The 20,517-nt window shown below is 41.7% G+C and overlaps 1 protein-coding gene across 1 annotated transcript in view; it reads left to right on the top strand.

The window, feature by feature from the left end:
• LOC311145079 (netrin-G2-like) overlaps positions 1 to 15,625 on the top strand; it is a gene marked incomplete at both ends in the record, with an annotated part of 47,685 nt that extends 32,060 nt beyond the window's left edge. Inside the window, 3 exons of the mRNA XM_084181257.1 lie at positions 13,135 to 13,302; positions 14,897 to 15,031; positions 15,402 to 15,625. Coding sequence (XP_084037383.1) covers positions 13,135 to 13,302; positions 14,897 to 15,031; positions 15,402 to 15,625 — 527 coding nt within the window. The remainder of the gene's footprint in view (positions 1 to 13,134; positions 13,303 to 14,896; positions 15,032 to 15,401) is intronic.
• Positions 15,626 to 20,517: the final 4,892 nt, after the last annotated feature.

The following is a 20,517-nucleotide window of genomic DNA, read 5'->3' as shown; positions in this document are numbered from 1 at the left end:
AAAGTGGAATTATATTTTTAGACATTTTTACAAATTAATAAAAAATATAAGCTGAAATGTCTCGAGTCAATAAGTATTCAACCACTTTGTTATGACAAGCCAAAATAAGTTCAGGAGTAAACATTTGCTTAAGAAGTCACATAAGTTGCATGGACTCACTTTGTGTGCAATATTAGTGTTTAACATGATTTTTGCATGACTACCTCATCTCTTATTTTTCTCTTTTGTTTTGTTATAAGATTTTACTTATGATTTTTGTAAAATATAAATATACACATGCAAACGACAACATACAAATGCACAGAAACATCCACAACATCACCCCAGCCCCACCTGCTTACACCCCCATCTCCAGCACCCATATTACTCTCCACCACATGGCCTCAAACTTTACCATTCTGTTTCTCTTACCTTTACATTTTAATGCGATTCTTCCTCGATACTTCCGCGATACGGATTGAATCCAGCTCTTAGTTTGTAGAGTGCACTTAAATCTAAGGACCATCCCCACAGAAACAGCTTAGGACAGGATACTGTGAAGTCATCTACTCTACATAGTGAAAGTGATACACTGTTGTCCACAGTGGAGCACAACAGGGCCGGTTGTCCATTTAGCTTCCACTGAGATGGGTCTTTATAACGCCATGGGCTCATAGTTACCGTTTTAGTCTGAGATGACCTGGCCTATGCTTAAAATGTTCATGATAGCTTGAACTATTGAAATGTGTAATTTTTTCGTTTCATCATTGGAAACCTATAGACACGTCACTAGCCATTTGTTCTGATGAATTATGGAATACACTCAATATCACTATGTAAGAGGAAAGGTCATCCATGTTTCTTTACGAGCGCCTTCTTCTGATACCTTTCTCTGCGGTGTCACAAGTATCAGAGGGAGATTTGAGAACAGTCATCTACTGAGAACACAGTTATGAATGTGCTCAACATTGATGGGACAATAGGGGCTTCTAGGCAACGTACACTTAAGGTGCTTTGCAGTAAAAAAAAATGAAGGGTTCCATATTTATTCAGCATGACTTGTTCTTTAGACAATTCTCACTCACCTACTTGTTTATCAAAATGGTTGTCCAAAGTACAAAGGCAGCCTTTTCTCAACCTGGAGGGCTGATCTTTTTCATTTTTTTTATTTTTTCATTTTACAAGGCAGGTCAATTAAGAACAAATTCACGAAAAGTTTAGACTTTTAGATTATAATGAATATGGTTATGAACAGGCAATGATTATTACCTACCAATGTCCACCCCAAGGCTTCTCTGGGTTGCATACACACGCACGCATACACGCACACACACGCACACACACACACACACACACACCAGTGTAATTCCACCATCAAGCTGTCTTTCAGGGAACAGATCTTCTCTGGGAAACCTTCTCTGAACTGGTTGGCCATTGTGGCAGATGGTAAAAGGGGGAGAGGGGAGGGGTTAGTGGAAAGATGTACATGTCCCAACCTACGAAACGTAATGTTACCCTACAGCTGCAGGACATCGTGACTTGCCTCAGTGCCCACCTCTGCTCCACATACACTACCGGTCAAAAGTTTTAGAACACCTACTCAGTCAAGGGTTTTTCTTTATTTGTACTATTTTCTACATTGTTGAATAATAGTGAAGACATCAAAACTATGAAATAACACATATGGAATCATGAAGTAACCAAAAACATGTTAAACAAATCAAAATATATTTTATATTTGAGATTCTTCAAATAGCCACTCTTTGCCTTGATGACAGCTTTGCACACTCTTGGCATTCTCTCAACCAGCTTCACCTGGAATGCTTTTCAAACAGTCTTGAAGGAGTTCCCACATATGCTGAGCACTTGTTGGCTGCTTTTCCTTCACTCTGCGGTCCGACTCATCCCAAACCATCTCAATTTGGTTGAGGTCGGGGGATTGTGGAGGCCAGGTCGTCTGATGCAGCACTCCATCACTATCCTTCTTGGTAAAATAGCCCTTACACAGCCTGGAGGTGTGTTGAGTCATTGTCCTGTTGAAAAACAAATGATAGTCCCACTAAGCCCAAACCAGATGGGATGGCGTATCGCTGCAGAATGCTGTGGTAGCCATGCTGGTTAAGTGTGCCTTGAATTCTAAATAAATCACAAACAGTGTCACCAGCAAAGCACCCCCACACCATAACACCTCCTCCTCCATGCTTTACGGTGGGAAATACACATGCAGAGATCATCCGTTCATCCACACCCCATCTCACAAAGACATGGCGGTTGGAACCAAAAATCTCCAATCCAGACCAAAGGACACATTTCCACCTGTCTAATGTCCATTGCTCGTGTTTCTTGGCCCAAGCAAGTCTCTTCTTCTTATTGGTGTCCTTTTGGTAGTTGTTTTTTTGCAGCAAGTCGACCATGAAGGCCTGAATTACACAGTCACCTTTGAACAGTTGATGTTGAGATGTGTCTGTTACTTGAACTCTGTGAAGCATTTATTTGGGCTGCAATTTCTGAGGCTGGTAACTCTAATGAACTTAGCCTTTGCAGCAGAGGTAACTCTGGGTTTTCCATTCCTGTGGCGGTCCTCATGAGAGCCAGTTTCATCATAGCGCTTGATGGTTTTTGCGACTGCACTTGAAGAAACGTTCAAAGTTCTTGAAATGTTCCGTATTGACTGACCTTCATGTCTTAAAGTAATGTTGGACTGTCGTTTCTCTTTGCTTATTTGAGCTGTTCTTGCCATAATATGGACTTGGTCTTTTACCAAATAGAGCTATCTTCTGTATACCCCCCGACCTTGTCATAACACGACTGATTGGCTCAAACACATTAAGAAAGAAAGAAATTCCACAAATTAACTTTTAAAAAGGCACATCTGTTAATTGAAATGCATTCCATGTGACTACCTCATGAAGCTGGTTGAGAGAATGCCAAGAGTGTGCAAAGCTGTCATCAAGGCAAAGGGTTGCTATTTGAAGAATCTCAAATATAAAAAAACACTTTTTTGGTTACTACATGATTTCATATGTGTTATTTCATAGTTTTGATGTCTTCACTATTATTCTACAATGTAGAAAATAGTAAAAATAAAGAAAAACCCTTGAATGAGTAGGTGTTCTAAAACTTTTGACCGGTAGTGTACATGTGGGTCCCATGTAGCCCAGATAGTTTACCCAAGGTAAATCCACCTCCAGCACTCATATGGTTTCAACATGGCCATTTGTTACTAATACCGCACCCTGACAAAGCCATGATGTTCCTTCTGGCACAAACATTCAGATATGTAAATGCAGATAATAAGAAAGTGGAACATGACCAACTTCAATTCCCCACATTGATGCCACAAAGATATGCACCAGCAAGTGTGCCAAAGTACATGCATAAGCAGGTTATATGTGGTACCCAGCGTGTAAAAACCTGTTCCGGCTGATAATAGGGTCTCTTTTTATGCAAAGATTGAATTAGGAGTTTGTCCTTTTGGCCATGCGCTAATTATCAACCACTGGGGAGGGATGCAGCATTAAATGAATAAAACATCAGCATGCCAGACAGCAGGAAAGCTCCCACTGTTCCAAGTGCACCCCACTGAATCCCAATGCACCCATCTACAGGAGGAGGCAGAGTCGCTCACTACAGGGAGACTCCACACTTAATGCATGTTGCTGCATAATATTAGTATGATTTAAATATTGGGCATACGGGAGAATGAAAACATGATTTGGTTATATGGCAAGAGCAAAGAAACCCGTATTGTGTGTGTGTGTGTGTGTGTGTGTAGGCGTGTTTACAAGTGCACGTGCGTGTGTGTTTATGTGTGTGTACATGCTTTTCTGTGTGCCTGTATTTCTGTCTCTCAGCCTTTAGTACCTTTAGTTAGAGGCCTAGCATTCATTGTTAGAATACTTCAAAACGTCAGACCCTAACGAGATACTGTATGACCCCGATTATCTTCTGTGCCAAATAGACATCACCACCTTCACTGACATAGTGACAGCTGTGGTGGGTCCCACATCCAGCACACAGCTCAGTGACTCCCTCACTGACACACCAGGTGGGAAACTAGTGAGATGAATACTAGGCATTAGGCATTTGATAGTAGGTAACCTAGTAGTATGTGTAAAGTCTGATCACCTCAAACTGTATATGAATGCAAAGTATTTTAGTCTGGGTACTTTTAGTACCCACACTTAGATTAGTCTCAGTGGATTTGTAGAATAGATTTTGTAGAAAAGACTGTATATACAGTGGGGGAAAAAAGTATTTAGTCAGCCACCAATTGTGCAAGTTCTCCCACTTAAAAAGATGAGAGAGGCCTGTAATTTTCATCATAGGTACACGTCAACTATGACAGACAAAATGAGGAAAAAAATCCAGAAAATCACATTGTAGGATTTTTTATGAATTTATTTGCAAATTATGGTGGAAAATAAGTATTTGGTCAATAACAAAAGTTTCTCAATACTTTGTTATATACCCTTTGTGGGCAATGACACAGGTCAAAAGTTTTCTGTAAGTCTTCACAAGGTTTTCACACACTGTTGCTGGTATTTTGGCCCATTCCTCCATGCAGATCTCCTCTAGAGCAGTGATGTTTTGGGGCTGTCGCTGGGCAACACGGACTTTCAACTCCCTCCAAAGATTTTCTATGGGGTTGAGATCTGGAGACTGGCTAGGCCACTCCAGGACCTTGAAATGCTTCTTATGATGCCACTCCTTCGTTGCCCGGGCGGTGTGTTTGGGATCATTGTCATGCTGAAAGACCCAGCCACGTTTCATCTTCAATGCCCTTGCTGATGGAAGGAGGTTTTCACTCAAAATCTCACGATACATGGCCCCATTCATTCTTTCCTTCACACGGATCAGTCGTCCTGGTCCCTTTGCAGAAAAACAGCCCCAAAGCATGATGTTTCCACCCCCATGCTTCACAGTAGGTATGGTGTTCTTTGGATGCAACTCATCATTCTTTGTCCTCCAAACATGACGAGTTGAGTTTTTACCAAAAAGTTATATTTTGGTTTCATCTGACCATATGACATTCTCCTCTTCTGGATCATCCAAATGCACTCTAGCAAACTTCAGATGGGCCTGGACATGTACTGGCTTAAGCAGGGGGACACGTCTTGCACTGCAGGATTTGAGTCCCTGGCGGTGTAGTGTGTTACTGATGGTAGGCTTTGTTACTTTGGTCCCAGCTCTCTGCAGGTAATTCACTAGGTCCCCCCGTGTGGTTCTGGGATTTTTGCTCACCATTCTTGTGATCATTTTGACCCCACGGGGTGAGATCTTGCGTGGAGCCCCAGATCGAGGGAGATTATCTGTGGTCTTGTATGTCTTCCATTTCCTAATAATTGCTCCTACAGTTGATTTCTTCAAACCAAGCTGCTTACCTATTGCAGATTTAGTCTTCCCAGCCTGGTGCAGGTCTACCATTTTGTTTCTGGTGTCCTTTGACAGCTCTTTGGTCTTGGCCATAGTGGAGTTTGGAGTGTGACTGTTTGAGGTTGTGGACAGGTGTCTTTTATACTGATAACAAGTTCAAACAGGTGCCATTAATATAGGTAACGAGTGGAGGACAGAGGAGCCTCTTAAAGAATAAGTTACAGGTCTGTGAGAGCCAGAAATCTTGCTTGTTTGTAGGTGACCAAATACTTATTTTCCACCATAATTTGCAAATAAATTCATAAAAATCCTACAATGTGATTTTCTGGATTTTTTTTCCTCAATTTGTCTGTCATAGTCTTTTTAAGTGGGAGAACTTGCACAATTGGTGGTTGACTAAATACTTTTTTTCCCCCACTGTACAGCATGTTTGTCTATGATGCTAGACAACATCTGGAGAGCATTGGTGTGAAAATGCAATAAACCTCTCAATTACCTAAATTACCTCATTGCTAGCTCAGTAAATGCTTTCCAATTGCTCCCTCAAGTGCCGCTTCTGGCAACAGACCAAACCTATGTGCCAGCCACTATACCAGCCACTCTTCCAGCCAGTATGTCAAACAGTGTGCCAGTCTCTGCCAGTCCCGACCAGACAGACAGTCCATCCTTAACCACAGTGAACTCGCCCCCAATGGAGGTAAAGCCCCCCACAACCACAGTGAGAGCGCAGCTGAACGGTAAGTACCCTGAAACACCAGAGGACTGACCTCTCACCGTTACACTACATGAGCTTTAACACCTCAAATAATACTTTTTTCTCCAAATGTCTTCTGATATTGTTCAGGGATCTAAACGTGTGAATATTGGTTAGACTATTCTTGAAATACATCCACTTTGGACATATCGATGGTCACATGGATTTTCTGTGACTTTTAGTACATTTTACAAACGTTTGAGACTATAAGAATAGCAAAGCAAACCTTGGTTATGATACCATACAACGTCATAACTGACTAGCACTTTTACATTGATGTAATAATAGAAATGTTGATCGTTGTGCTTCGTCCGTGTCAACAAATGAGAGCAATAAATGACGGGATACAAATGATGAACTGAGCACAGTGTTGTAGTAGTGTTTGTGATCTTACTCCTACTAAAACACTTTGTCCGACGCATTATCTGTGTCTGTAAACCATCTGTTTTAAACCGTCTTGCCTGTAAGCAAAACTGAGAGCAGGGGTTAACAGCAGATTAAACTGTGGTTTAATGGAAACAATCAAGTGGCACACTGGGTCCTTGAAACAGACGTGTAAGAGAGACATGCAGGAGAAACAAAACATCTTCATTGTGAAGCTTGTAGACTGTCATATTTACCCCCATTAACCCCTCCCAGTGTGAATCAGGACTGTCGGAGGCCATAGAGTGCCTTACTCTCCCAAGAGGTTGCACTGGGGTAAAGAGATTAAACATGATTACTGGGCTAAAGTAGTCCTGAAGGCAATGTATGGTATAAGGGCCATGATGCTGACCACTTAACATCTCCATGTGCTAGGCTACTTACACTTTAGGGATCCCTGTCTGTTCTAATACTGCCAAGGGGAGTATTAGAACATAACCTTGCTGTTGTATTCACTGTACAAATGCTACATTGTAACCCCCACCTATAAAGAGACATTGAATGTGGGAATGAATAGGGGTGTTGGAATGCATACTTTGAGAGGACCAATGATAAAAAGGTAACTCATGATATCATTCCATGCTGTTTTTTTGTCTATATTGACAGAGACATTTGGCAAAAGGTGAGAAGTTGTCCAAGTGTTTTCTACTCTCTTGTTTGGAAGATAAAATACCCAGCAGGCTCACTATCCCTCAGGATCTGGCAGCATGTTGAGTTTATCCCAGGGCTTTCCAGAACACAGATTAAACTGCCTACTTTGATTCCCTAAGGAATGTTTGATTGGAAAAGGAATGCAACAGAACATTTCATATCACCTGCAATAGAATGGCACCAACATGCTTTGTGGCATTTTACTTTTGAATCAAATGGTCATTCTGTTTGTTGCCCTCTTACCACCTTCCTCCTGCCTAGCAAGGGTCTGATGATATCCACTGTTCACAAGGAAAGTGCTGCCACTGGACACAATCAGCAGCCAGGAGCGATAAATCATTAAAAACGCTATCATTGTGTAGCATCATCTCTTTCTGGAGCACAGGGTCGAGCCAGCAATATTGTGCTGGGTGCCAAAGCTCAAGCCTTTCTGATCTATTTCTGAATACCAATTGAATGAACAGCTGCTAAATATTTCACAAGCAGGGAGAAGACAGGTCGTGGTAAGGGAGAGCAAACCAGGCAAGTTACGGAGCCTGTGGAGATAGATACAGTAGATAGATACATGAAACCATAACAGGATGGAGGCACAGAGCCCTGTCCTTGAGGAGTAGCCACAGGGCATATGCAGGGGATGTGATGATATCAGGGCATGGGTTATCCCATTTTTACTGATACTGACTGAAATAGGGAAAAGTTGAATGCTGTAAATATCACAAGACAATGCCAGCCAGCCAACATCAAAATATTATAAATATAAGGGTGCAGTGGTTAGTATGCCATCTTAACAACTGATTGGTGTGATTTTTCTGTACACAATTGCAGTTACTCAATCATCTGATGCAGCTGATGCCACATCTGATTCAGTCACACCATCTTCTGATGCAACCACTCCAACATCAGTTGGATTTACTCTCACACCTGACAGCACAATGACAACTTCTTACACAGTGACTTCTGACACCAGTACCACAGCTTCTGACACCAGTACTACAGCATCTGATACAAGTACTACAACATCTGACACAAGTACTACAACATCTGACACAAGTACTACATTTTACACAAGTACTACATCTGAAACAAGTACTACAGCATCTGACACAAGTACTACAACATCTGACACAAGTACTACAGCATCTGAAACAAGTACTACAGCATCTGACACAAGTACTATAACATCTGACACAAGTTCTACAATATTTGACACAAGTACTACACTATTTGACATTAGTAGTACACCTTCTGCCACCAGTACTACAACATTTGACATAAGTACCACAACATTTGACACAAGTATATCAACATTTGACACAACTACCGCAGTATCAGACACAAGTATCACAACATTTTACACAAGTACTACATTTCTAACAAGTATTACAACAACTGACACAAGTACTATATCTGACACAAGTACTATAATATTTGACACAATGACTCCAACATCTGACATATTTACCACAACATCTGGCACTATTACTTCAGCATCTGATGTATTCACTTCGACATCTGGTGTGCCCTTTCTGGCATCGGACACAGTTACTCCAGCATCTGATGTAGTAACACCACCAACAGATGGATTTACCTCACCCCCTGATGCTACATTTATTCCAGCATCTGAGGGAGATACACCCGCCTCTAACGTGGCTACTTCAGTATCTGACGGACTGACTTCACCACCTGATGAAGCTACTTCAACACCTCAAGCAGTTCCTCCACCTCCCGACACAGTTTCCTCAGCACCTGATCCTTTTTCCCGTGCACTGGATGGAGATATCACCCAAGCTCCAGACAAATCTACTCCAGCACCTGATGCTGCTCCCCTAGCTGCTGATACACTTGCATCAGTGCCTGAGGCAGCTGCTCCATCCCCTGACACAGATACCTCAACATCTGATGCTGCTACCCAGGCACCTGATGTAGTTACTACAGCTCCAGACACATCTTCAGCAGCTCCTGATCCTGCTACCCCATCTCCTGACACAGGTGATCCAGCTCCTGATGCTGGACCAGCTCCTGAGGCTGTTGATCCATCTCCTGATGCAGGACAAGCTCCTGTGGCTGTTGAACCAGCTCCTGATGCAGGACCAGCTCCTGGTGCTGTTGATCCAGCTCCTGATGCAGGAACAGCTCCTGAGGCTGTTGATCCAGCTCCTGATGCAGGAACAGCTCCTGCTGCAGGACCAGCTCCTGATTCAGTTGATCCAGCTGCTGATGTTGGACCAGCTCCTGATTCAGTTGATCCAGCTGCTGATGTTGGACCAGCTCCTGATTCAGTTGATCCAGCTCCTGATTCAGTTGATCCAGCTCCTGATTCAGTTGATTCATTTCCTGATACAGTTGATCCAGCTCCTGATGATGCTGTTGATCCAGCCCCTGATGCAGGACCTGCCCCTGATGTAGTTGATCCAGCTCCTGATGTAGTTGATCCAGCTTCTGATGCAGTTGATCCAGCTTCTGATGCAGTTGATCCAGCTCTTGATTCAGTTGATTCAGCTCCTGATTCAGGACCAGCTCCTGATGCTGCCGCTCCAATGCCTGATGCTGGGGGCAGTGAGAAAGTGGAAATTAAAGAAGAAAAGGTTAAAGAGGAAAAAGGTACATTGTGATATAGCAACAATACCCTTTTATTTTTCCATGTACAAGTTTATGCATATTCCATCAGTAAACTATGGTAAAACTGCAAATATTGAAGGAACCATCCCACTGGGCACAGACGTAATTTCAACGTCTAGTTTTGATTTAAATTTGGTTGAGTTGTCAAATAATGTGAATTCAACGTGAAATTGAAATAAACGACACATTTCACCATGTCATTGGATTTAGATTCAAAGTTGGGTGAAGAAAATATGAAATTCCCCTACGTTGATGAGTTTTTGCAAAACCAATCAGTTTTCCATATTGATTCAGCAACATGACATTTAATATTTTTGCTAAAATGACGTGGAACCAACGTTGATTTAACCAGTTTTTGCCCAGTGGTATATTTTGAATTCATAATGTTAACCTCTAATATACAGTTGTGTATGCAGTCTATATGCTGCTAATAGGGTCATGTCAGTAAGGTTTTATGACCTTCATACGAGGTGTTGCCTTAATTGCTTCGTCAAATGGTTGAGACAATATCTAAGGGTTCATTCAACATGAATAAAGAATGAGTAAAAAGTTTGAAGTTGCTATTTTTCTGATCTCTCAATCTCTCTGGTGTACACAGTTACCCCCATAACTGAAACCAAAGGGGAAAGCAAAGAGGAAGAGAAAATGAAAGAAAAAAAAAACGATTTTGAAATGAAAGACTATGAGAAAAAAGGTATATTGATTAACAGTAGTCTAGTAGTATTTATATTGTATGTTGTGTGTGCTACAAAAGATAGTTGTGTCAGATTTAAAAAATAGTTTAGTGTGATCCAACAACTCAACTCTGTTATTGAAGCAGATGGCGAGCTGTGAAACTCGCTCCTCAGCCTGAAGTGTCTCCACTTGCGCTGCTGAACAGCTAGCTTTCTGGTGGCGCGACTGGGTAAGACACTTCAGAAGGGTAGTCATGTGTGTTTGCGAGGCAGAGGTCCTGGGTTTGAGCCTTGATATGAGCTGAATCAGGAGGAAGCGGTGCTCGTTAAGCAAGCAGCATGACGTCCTTTACAATGGTGCCAAATAACTCGCATCTGCAGTTGCGCTCAGCTCTATGCTGGGGTCACTGTGGAGGGAGTTTGGGGGGTGAAGGTAGCAGATTGGGCTCTGTGAAACTCAAACCTCAGCCTGAAGTGTGTCCACTCGCGCTGCCAAACAGCTAGTTGGGTAAGATGCTTCAGGAGGGCGGCCATGTTTGTTTGCAAGGCAGAGGTCCTGGGTTCGAGCCTGAATCAGGAGGAAGTGGTACTCACTAGGCAAGCAGCGTGATGTCCTTTACATTCGCATTTCAATGTGTAGTGGTGTCGGTAACCATCCATGTTGAATTTCCTGAACTCACTCAATGGGGTTGAAGTTGGAGTGTTAGTCGCCTGGTTGCTATAGGAAAACATCCGCACTGGGGGTCAGAGTGCAAATAGATAATTGATGGACAAAATAGGAGCGGAAAAGCATTGAGACATTTTTGGATGAGCCCGTGTCCCAGTAGGATACCTGATCCATGATTTCATGAGGCTATTGACTCAAAGCACCAGGCTGCTAACAAGCATTAGGAGTAGTCTGTGTGTTTGTCAAACCTAGAGCAGCTAATGTATTTTTGTTGTTGACAAGGATCCTGTGGTACAGAATATGCCACATAGTATTGTGTGAGTGATTCTGTCACCACTCAGACTCCACTCATCAGCTGTAGCTGAACCAGTATTGAAAACTGCAAATCTTTGCTATGGACTGTGATTACTATCACTTCAGGGTTGTGTTCATTAGGCACTAAACGGAAAAAAATGTTAAAAAAAAACATTGTTGCGTTACCTAATAAACACAACCCAGGTAGGCATTTTACTGCTGGTGAGATGGATTGTCTGATTGGGACTGAGATGTTGTTCTGGTAGAGGAGTGAATATCTATACTTTTTGTGAATTACTAAACGTTGTAGTAATACACAATACTGTGTGTTAATGTGTAGATTTCCATGGCTGATAACTATTTATGTGTGAGGTCTTTATCTGTGAATCATGCAAGATGTCTGAGCAGTTGGCACCCTATTGTGTTTCAGGGTTCCTTTGGCATCAATTTTATATTTTAATAGCCATGATATTTCAGACACTGTGAAGTAGAGGCTTGTACACATTGCATGTTAGAACTATCTATAATACAGTTAAATAGATGCTTTATTTCCCAAGCGGTCGTAAAACTGTTGATTCCTGGTGGGTCCAAATACAGGCAGTCTAAGGTTGCATACGTCCAATTTCAAGGTAAGAAATGATTTACCACACTGAAGCTTTGAATCTGTTTCGACTAGAGAACTGTGGAAAAAGGACCAAAGTTTGTCCAGTGTTTTTCCTTCATTAATTTGTCTTTTGTTTTTTTCCATGTGTTTTTATGTTTCACGTTTGGGTTTTGTTTGCTTCATAAGGTAAGCAACTTATTTCCCCTTCATTTATAGAAATACTGTTGTTACCTTTTATTGTGAACTTGTAATGAAATCTCAGAACCTATAGGGTCTGTGTCTTGACTGATTTTACAGTATCATTTGTGTGGATGACTGTTTTAACTGTGGATTCATTTGTGAGATAGTGTCCATTCTTTCAACAATCTGTAGGGTAATTGGCCCATTCATATTTGATAAGCGTTCTTGCCCCCGTCCCAGTCCTCTACTCTGTGGCACAGCAGGTCTTCATATGTCACCAGCAGCATCTTTAAAATACTGTGTCAATAATGAATCCCCTCTAAAGAAAGAGATGTAACACAATGCCTGATTAAACAACTAAACTATAATCATCTAAATCGTCTTGTAAATTAGCATTAAAAACAATTGTATTCAGATTCTTATAGTATAATGGAACACACTCCTAAAGCATAATAAGCTCCATTATGACATCCAAATAAAAAAATGCAATTTTAATTAGCTGTAAATCAATTAATCAATTGATCAAGAATGTAATGCAAACTAAATTGACATTTGGTGTATTTGCTCTACCATTAATTACTTTTTACCTCTTGGTCAATGTGCAGTACTCAGAGGTCAGATCGTTAGCTGGTTGAATAATGCAGATATGGGCTTATTGAGGTCAAGTGATTTCCTATTGGTCCACAAAGTCAGGAACTGGTTTATGAACTCTGCATACTCCAGGTCTATGGATCCTGCTATGTCTTGCCTATTTGGCTTTTGTATGATGAGCGACACTCAAAGAGATGTGGTGTACCTAAATCTCTTTGAGTGCTACCTCTGAGTTTGAAAAGGACTCCATTCCTCCTCCTCTTCCTCTTCCTCATCCTCCAATTCCCTGTACTAACCCTACTCTGCTCTTTCCCTCTGTCAGACTGCGAGTGCTATGGCCACTCGAACCGCTGCAGTTATATTGACTTTATCAACATCGTGACTTGTGTCAGCTGCAAACACAACACTAGGGGGCAGAACTGTCAGCACTGTCGACTGGGATACTTCCGGAATGTCTCTGCCGAGCTGGACGATGAGAACGTTTGTACAGGTCAGTTAGGATCTCTCCTCACTGTCTCACCACGCAAACTCCACCCTAAACGCATTCACTATAAACAACTATGAAGAGTTTATCCATCACTGACATGTCCACACATACAGCATTTTACCGTCGACTTTCTCCATGTACATTACACAATGATAAGCACAGTGGAAAATGTTTGATAAAGACATTGATCAAGGCATAACAAGACAGATTATAATTGTGTATTGCCTTCAATCCCTACTAATTACCTGCAAATCTCTGTTATGTGTCTCCTGTATGACCCCTTTTAGCTCAACAGGATTAAAGCATGATCCTTTGACCATACTAACAGCTAAAGAGAATCATCATAGCTAGCTGATAATTTATTTAGAAATGGTTTAAAAACATAAACATTCATACCATAGCAGCCTTTATAAAATTTCAATTACACCTGCAGGATCTAAATTAATCAGCCTACAAAGTTTGTAAAGCAGCACATGTAACACTTTACATTAAGGTGCCCTTTCTAAAGAGGTCAAGTGTAAAGGGTAGGTTAAGTGTATTTTTACAGATCTTTTGCTATCTATATTAGAATTGTGTTTGGTGGTGCCCATACATCCTATTCCACTCCCCATGTATCATTGGGTAAGGTGAAAAAATAACTGTACACCTAAAGAATACAGCCAGTGCCAAAATGTCATTTAACAATCAACAATTTTAAACAACATGCAACATTCAGGTGCATTTATAAACTATTTATTTGGAAAGCAAGAAAATGACAATTTCACAATTTTAACCAATGGGTTTTAATAGTTTATTACTGATTTTTATGTACATTTATAATAAATAGTCAAACTTTTTTAAACCCATTATTATGTTTACCTTAAAGTAATATCAGAGCCATTCATCAATGTAGTAACAAATAGCACTACACATACTATTGCACTACCACTGCACAGTACTGAGCAGGAATGACACAATGGCATACTGACACCTACTGGAGGCTGACTCACACACAACTGGGTTGTGTTCATTTGGACATGCAACAGACAATGTTTTGCAACAAAAACAAAAATCTACGTTTCTTCTGTTCGGTGCCAAATGAACACAACCCTGTCATACCGGTTTCCACTTAGGCAAAACGTACATTTTTCTCAATAATTAAACAATGACGTCAGCTGAGCTCTTAAAACACACATTTTATCCAAATAAGTTTGTCACAGAATTCAGTGCCAGTGTTATAAGATACAGCTGTGAAGTGGGCCTAAAGTCTTCAAGCAGAGAACAAGACATGTACTAGAGAACATGGCTTGAAGCAGGTATTACAGAGAAATAGTAAAGCAACGCCTCAGACTGTCATAGTTTCCTCAGGCTGAGAGAGATGCCTTAGGGAACAAGTAAAAACTGACAACGCCTACATTGTTCCTTCATGTAAAGAGATTAAATGTTCATAGAATCGTCAGTATCAAACCAATAGCCTACCACTGACCTGTTTATGTAGGTACATGTGACCAGGGCTAGTGAAACTGCTATTTCAACTAGATTGATGAGCAGTGATCTTAGATATACTTTATTTCTACCCTCACTAAAGCAGCAATGTGTTGTTAATCCCTTTGTGCAGAGTGTAATTGTAACCAGCTGGGATCCTTCCATGCTCGCTGCAACGACACAGGGTTCTGCCAGTGTAGAGATGGCTCCACTGGGCCAAAGTGTGAGGACTGCCTGTCTGGATACAGCTGGAGACAAGGTTGCTCCCGTAAGTAGGGGTGTGTGGGTGTGTGAAGGCGAAGTTAAATGAAAGGTAATGTTAAGAACAGTAGCTTAAAGTTGAGCAGTTTGCCAATTGAATGATAATCAATGCACAGTGAGCTCTATGACTCCTTCGCAAGGTCGTGTAACAATCTGGCAAGCTTTACCGTATAATCAGTCATTCAACAGAAAATGTAAACCGTACAGGTAAGGTCAGAACAGGTGTCTTGATAATGTACTGTACCCGTTGCCAAAACTACTTTTCTCAGGGTGTCCTGTACTGTTTCTAGGCTTGAGGCATTCAGTGGTCACACTGATCCTATTCACTTTGTTTCCTCCCCCCTTTTTCTCCATCTCCTCCCTGTCTCCTCTCGTAGCCAATGTCTGCGATGATGAGTTCCTGCTGTGCCAGAATGGAGGCACCTGCTTCCAGAACCAGAAGTGTCTGTGTCTGCCGGAGTACAAGGGCGTGCTGTGTGAGCAGCTGCTCTGCGAGGGAGAGAGGGGCTGCAGCGGTGCCTCTGCCTCCTACGTCAGCCTGGCCGCCTTGCTGAGCTGCCTTCTAGCCAACGCCCTGCTTAGAGCAGTCACTGCTTGCTGAGCCACAACCAGGACAGCTGGAGTGCACCTGGCTGCAGTATTGGGACCCTCCACACGCCGCGCTAACCTCAGTCTCACGGTGCTGTTGCATTCTGGAACATTGTTTGCGGGCGCCAAGCCTCTCGTCGCCTCGCCACGATGAAACAAAGAGAGAGTTCCTCTCTCGCTCTCACTCTATGAAAGCCAGTGCTGAAAGAACGTATACCAAAAAAACGAAATCACTATCTAAGAAAAGTTTAAAAAGCGAAGAGTATTCTTTATGAAACAGTTTTTTCTTCTTGTCGTGCATCTAAGTTTGTTCTCACTGAAATACTGCACTTAGCCAACTTGTTTTCTGAACGGAGATGGTTATAATCACTGCTGAGGCCTACTAATGTCAAGTTTCTCTTACTCTCAAATTCACGTTTCCTTACTTTGCTGCATAGCCTATTTGTTTCCTGGCAACAATCATTGAACTGAAAAGAGTGGGGAAATATGAGTAAAACAGGTTTTAATCAGAGTTGATGTTTCAGTGGCTTGTGGTGGAGAATCAATTGTCGCATGGAAATCATAAAGCAAAGAGAGGGAGTATGACCTATCCAAATTGAACAAATCTATGTATATTTCAAAGGAAATATATGACTATTGTATATTAACATTGTTTGAATATTTTTGGTAGAAATTGTTATTTTTGTTCTAAGTAACCGTTATCATTCTAAAGAAAATTACCCATGATGAGCTTTTTATTACTGTAAACCTTTCTGATAATGTGACTGTTAGAAGATTATGATGATGTCCCTGATTCCATTGGATAAAGACAGTTGAAGGAATAAAGCGTGAAGGTTTGAAAGTTCAATCATTTGACTCCAGGGTTTTATCGCAACACACACTCTCGCTCTCACTCTCTCTCGCGCTCTCTAATACGTGAATATAATATTTCCGGAGGAACACATTTCTGTAACATAGTTTTAGGCACTTCTTATTACATTAGATCTTGAGATCACGAACGAGAGCATTATCACTAATCCCTTATCAAATGTCTATATCAAAGCATGTACAGTGCAAGAGCTGCATTGATATATCAGTCAATCGTTTTAGCTCACACAACATGAAACCGTGGCATTGATACTACACTATTATGATTTAATACGTATCCTTATACTGTGCATCAGAAGCCTGGTATGTAAGTGAAATCAGATCTGGATATTCGTCATGAAATTCTGTTTTGAAAATGTGCGTATGGAATGTGAGAGCCCATATCCAAAATTAACATCATCCCAGCTCTGGATTTTAGCAGCCAATTATATTAGAGGACAGAGTTGTAGAGCAGAAAATAGGATTGATACACTACAAATCCTCAATGGAAGAAGAGCACCGCAGTTGGAAAAGAAGGTGCGCAAAAACCTTTATTTTGTGCTTGTGATTTTCTAAAAAACCCATCTTGGTTCAATAAAATGTATATGATAGAGAGCCTACTAATTCAAATGTAAATTTTTGCTCATTAACAGAAACATGACACATTAGGTGTCAGTGGTGTAAAGTACTTAGAGTTGAAGTCGGAAGTTTACATACACCTTAGCCAAATACATTTAAACTCAGTTTTTCACAATTCCTGACATTTAATCCTAGTAAGAATTCCATATCTTAGGTCAGTTAGGATCAACTCTTTATTTTAAGAATGTAAAATGTCAGAATAATAGTAGAGATAATTATTTATTTCAGTTTTTATTTCTTTCATCACATTCCCAGTAGGTCAGAAGTTTACATACACTCAATTAGAATTTGGTAGCATTGCCTTTAAATTGTTTAACTTGGGTCAAACGTTTCGGGCAGCCTTCCACAAGCTTCCCACAATAAATTGGGTGAATTTTGGCCCATTCCTCCGGACAGAGCTGGTGTAACTGAGTCAGGTTTGTAGGCCTCCTTGCACGAACACGCTTTTTCAGTTCTTCCCACAAATGTTCTATAGGATTAAGGTCAGGGCTTTGTGATGGCCACTCCAATACCTTGACTTTGTTGTCCTTAAGCCATTTTACCACAACTTTGGAAGTATGCTTGGGGTCATTGTCCATTTGGAAGACCCATTTGCGACCAAGTTTTAACTTCCTAACTGATGTCTTGAGATGTTGTTTCAATATATCCACAAAATGTTCCTTCCTCATGATGCCATCTATTTTGTGAAGTGCACCAGTCCCTCCTGCAGCCAAGCAACCCCACAGCATGATGCTGCCACCCCCGTGTTCTTCGGCATGCAAGCAGCCCCCTTTTTCCTCCAAACATAACAATGGTTATTATGGCCAAACAGTTCTATATTTGTTTCATCAGACCAGAGGACATTTCTCCAAAAAGTACGATCTTTGTCCCCATGTGCAGTTGCAAACCGTAGTCTGGCTTTTTTATGGCGGTTTTAGAGCAGTGGCATCTTCCTTTCTGAGCGGCCTTTCAGGTTATGTCGATATAGGACTCGTTTTACTGTGGATATAGATACTTTTGTACCTGTTTCCTCCAGCATCTTCACAGGGTCCTTTGCTGTTGTTCTGGGATTGATTTGCACTTTTCGCACCAAAGTACGTTCATCTCTAGGAGACAGAAGGCGTCTCCTTCCTGAGCGGTATGACGTCTGCGTGGTCCCATTTTGTTTATACTTGTGTACTATTGTTTGTACAGATGAACGTGGTACCTTCAGGCGTTTGGAAATTGCTCCGAAGGATGACCCAGACTTGTGGAGGTCTACAATGTTTTTTCTGAGGTCTTGGCTGATTTCTTTTGATTTTCCCATGATGTCAAGCAAAGAGGCACTGAGTTTGAAGGTAGGCCTTGAAATACATCCACAGGTACACCTCCAATTGACTCAAATGATGTCAATTAGCCTATCAGAAGCTTCTAAAGCCATGACATCATTTTCTGGAATTTTCCAAGCTGTTTAAAGGCACAGTCAACTTAGTGTATGTAAACGTCTGACCCACTGGAATTGTGATAGAGTGAATTATAAGTGAAATAATTTGTCTGTAAACAAAAATGACTTGTGTCATGCACAAAGTATATGTCCTAACCGACTTGCCAAAACTATAGTTTGTTAACAAGAAATGTGTGGAGTGGTTGAAAAACGAGTTTTAAAGACACCAACCTAAGTGTATGTAAACGTCCGACTTCAACTGTAGCTTCTGTAATCATCATGTCCATGCGCCCATTGACTATTCCATAACAGCAACTGAAGAAGATTAAAGAATAAATGAACATGTGGAATTTTGTGATATGAAATGAACTTTTCATGTAGCTGCTTGTTGGAATAGCAGTTAAGACCTGGAAATAGTTTGTCCTAATTATTCCGGTGCATAAAATGTATCATTTTATCTGTTCTAAATGCTTTCTCACTGGGCACTGACGTCAATTCAACATCTATTCCACGTTGGTTCAACGTAATTTCATTGAAATGTGGAAACAACGTTTATTCAACCAGTGTGCACAGTGGGTTATCTCCGGCTTGTTCTTGACTGTGGGAGCAGGTATCAGTGTTGCCTGTGACATCAGACTGTTACCATGGTTACCACATGGATATTCAGTCTGAAAGAAGTCGCCCTAAAAAAGATGCAAGAGTCTACAAGTGTTGAATAAAAATAAATGTACACTTACATTACCGGTTATCCGTGCTGTTGGTCCATTTGATGGTAGGAAGTGGAGGTAAAATATCCACATGAAAGCATTGTTTACCTGACTTTTTGTGGCGCCGGTAGGTTCTGTCGCTTGTATTTTCAATCGCCTGATGCATTGCACGTGACGCACAATATGTAAACAATAGCCCAATGAAACCAAACGTTGTCGACCGAAGCGCATTGCCACTGGGCACAGACGTCAATTCAACGTCTATTGCACGTTGGTTCAATGTAATTTCATTGGGCAATGCAAACAGTCCTGGTAGCCATGATTAGCTGTTCAGGAGTCTTATGGCTTGGGGGTAGAAGATTTTGGACCTAGACTTGGTTCTTCGGTACCGCTTTCCGTGCGGTAGCAGAGAGAACAGTCTATGACTAGGGTGGCTGGAGTCTTTGACAATTATTAGGGCCTTCCTTTGACACCGCCTGGTATAGAGGTCCTGGATGGCAGGAAGCTTGGCCCCAGTGATGTACTGGGCCGTATGCACTACCCTCTTGATCTGAGTCTCCTGAGGGGGAATAGGCTTTGTTTTGCCCACTTCACGACTGTTATGATGTGTTTGGACCATGATAGTTTGTTGGTGATGTGAACAGTAAGGAACTTGAAGCTCTCAACCTGTTCCACTACAGAATGGGGGCGTGCTCAGTCCTCTTTTTTTCCTGTAGTCCACAATCATCTCCTTTGTCTTGATCACGTTGAGGGAGAGGTTGTTATCCTGGCACCACATGGCCAGGTTTCTGACCTCCTCCCTATAGGCTGTCTCACTGTTGTGTCGTAGGTAAACTTAATGATGGTGTTGGAGTCATGCCTGGCCATGCAGTCATGGGTGAACAGGGAGTACAGGAGGGGACTGAGCACGCACCCCTGAGGGGCCCCCGTGTTGAGGATCAGCGTGGCAGATGTGTTGTTACCTACCCTTACCACCTGGGGGTGGCCCGTCAGGAAGTCCAGGATCCAGTTGCAGAGGGAGGTGTTTTGTCCCAGGGTCCTTAGCTTAGTGATGAGCTTTGAGGGCACTATGGTGTTGAACGCTGAGCTGTAGTCAATGAATAGCATTCTCACGTAGGTGTTCCTCTTGTCCAGGTGGGAAAGGGCAGTGTGGAGTGCAATAGAGATTGCATCATCTGTGAATCTGTTGGGGCGGTATGCAAGTTGGAGTGGGTCTAGGGTTTCTGGGATAATGCTGTTGATGTGAGCCATGACCAGCCTTTCAAAGCACTTCATGGCTACAGACGTGAGTGCTACATGTCGGTAGTCATT

Source organism: Coregonus lavaretus (genome assembly GCF_964263955.1).
Source record: "Coregonus lavaretus genome assembly, chromosome: 17".
In the NCBI taxonomy this organism is placed as follows: Eukaryota; Metazoa; Chordata; class Actinopteri; order Salmoniformes; family Salmonidae; genus Coregonus; species Coregonus lavaretus.
The sequence above is the reverse complement of the archived record's forward strand: the minus strand, read 5'-3'. Positions and strand labels throughout refer to the sequence as shown.